The sequence below is a fragment of the Echinops telfairi genome, unplaced genomic scaffold, assembly GCF_000313985.2.
Source record: "Echinops telfairi isolate 266 unplaced genomic scaffold, ASM31398v2 ScPeMD7_2291;HRSCAF=2852, whole genome shotgun sequence".
In the NCBI taxonomy this organism is placed as follows: Eukaryota; Metazoa; Chordata; class Mammalia; order Afrosoricida; family Tenrecidae; genus Echinops; species Echinops telfairi.
In genome coordinates, this window is record NW_022106189.1 from 8,436,377 (window position 1) to 8,437,064 (window position 688).

Consider the following 688-nt stretch of genomic DNA (forward strand, 5'->3'; position numbering starts at 1 on the left):
TTATAAATTATTATTTTGTCATATCTTGCCCTGTCCAACGTCTCCCTTCACCCACTTTTCTGTTGTCCGTCCCCCAGTGAGGAGGTCACATGTAGATCCTTGTAATCGGTTCCCCCTTTCCAACTTACCTTCCCTCCACCCTCCCAGTATCGCCACTCACACCACTGGTTCTGAAGGGAATCATCCACCCTGGATTCGGATGTTCATATTTCACTGTACCAATGGTGTTTTGATATTTTGTTCCCATTGCCTTTAATACTGAAAAGGGCTTTCTTTAATTAACTAATTTGTATTCATTATCCACCTATATTTTCTGACCAGAGTGAAACTGAAAACACAAACTGAAGTGAAATGGGTTAGATGGGAATTAAACCCTCAAACACAAGCGCTCTGAACTTACATCTTCATAGATATCGAAAAAGGTGGCAACCATGGCATCTCTGATTTGATTTAGGTTTGACAAGTCCCAGTAGACTTTGAACATGCGATGTGCTCCTTCACAGCTTGCATTATTACAAGGGACATTCTCCAATAAAAAGGCTTGTTGATTGCTGTAAGTTAAAGAACAGGTATTAGGTATTATAACAAATCAACTGCATAGCTTCTGCTGTGCTCTATTTCCTAGAATCAGAGGCGATGGTAAATGGCATACAGTGAAAGCATACTAAAAGACAGCCAAATGTCATTG

The 688-nt window shown here is 40.3% G+C and overlaps 1 protein-coding gene across 1 annotated transcript in view; it reads right to left on the reverse strand.

Moving 5' to 3' along the window:
• Window positions 1-688, reverse strand: part of ITFG1 (integrin alpha FG-GAP repeat containing 1) — a 237,140-nt gene that overhangs the window by 85,244 nt on the left and 151,208 nt on the right. Inside the window, exon 11 of the mRNA XM_004704695.4 lies at window positions 401-551. Coding sequence (XP_004704752.1) covers window positions 401-551 — 151 coding nt within the window. The remainder of the gene's footprint in view (window positions 1-400; window positions 552-688) is intronic.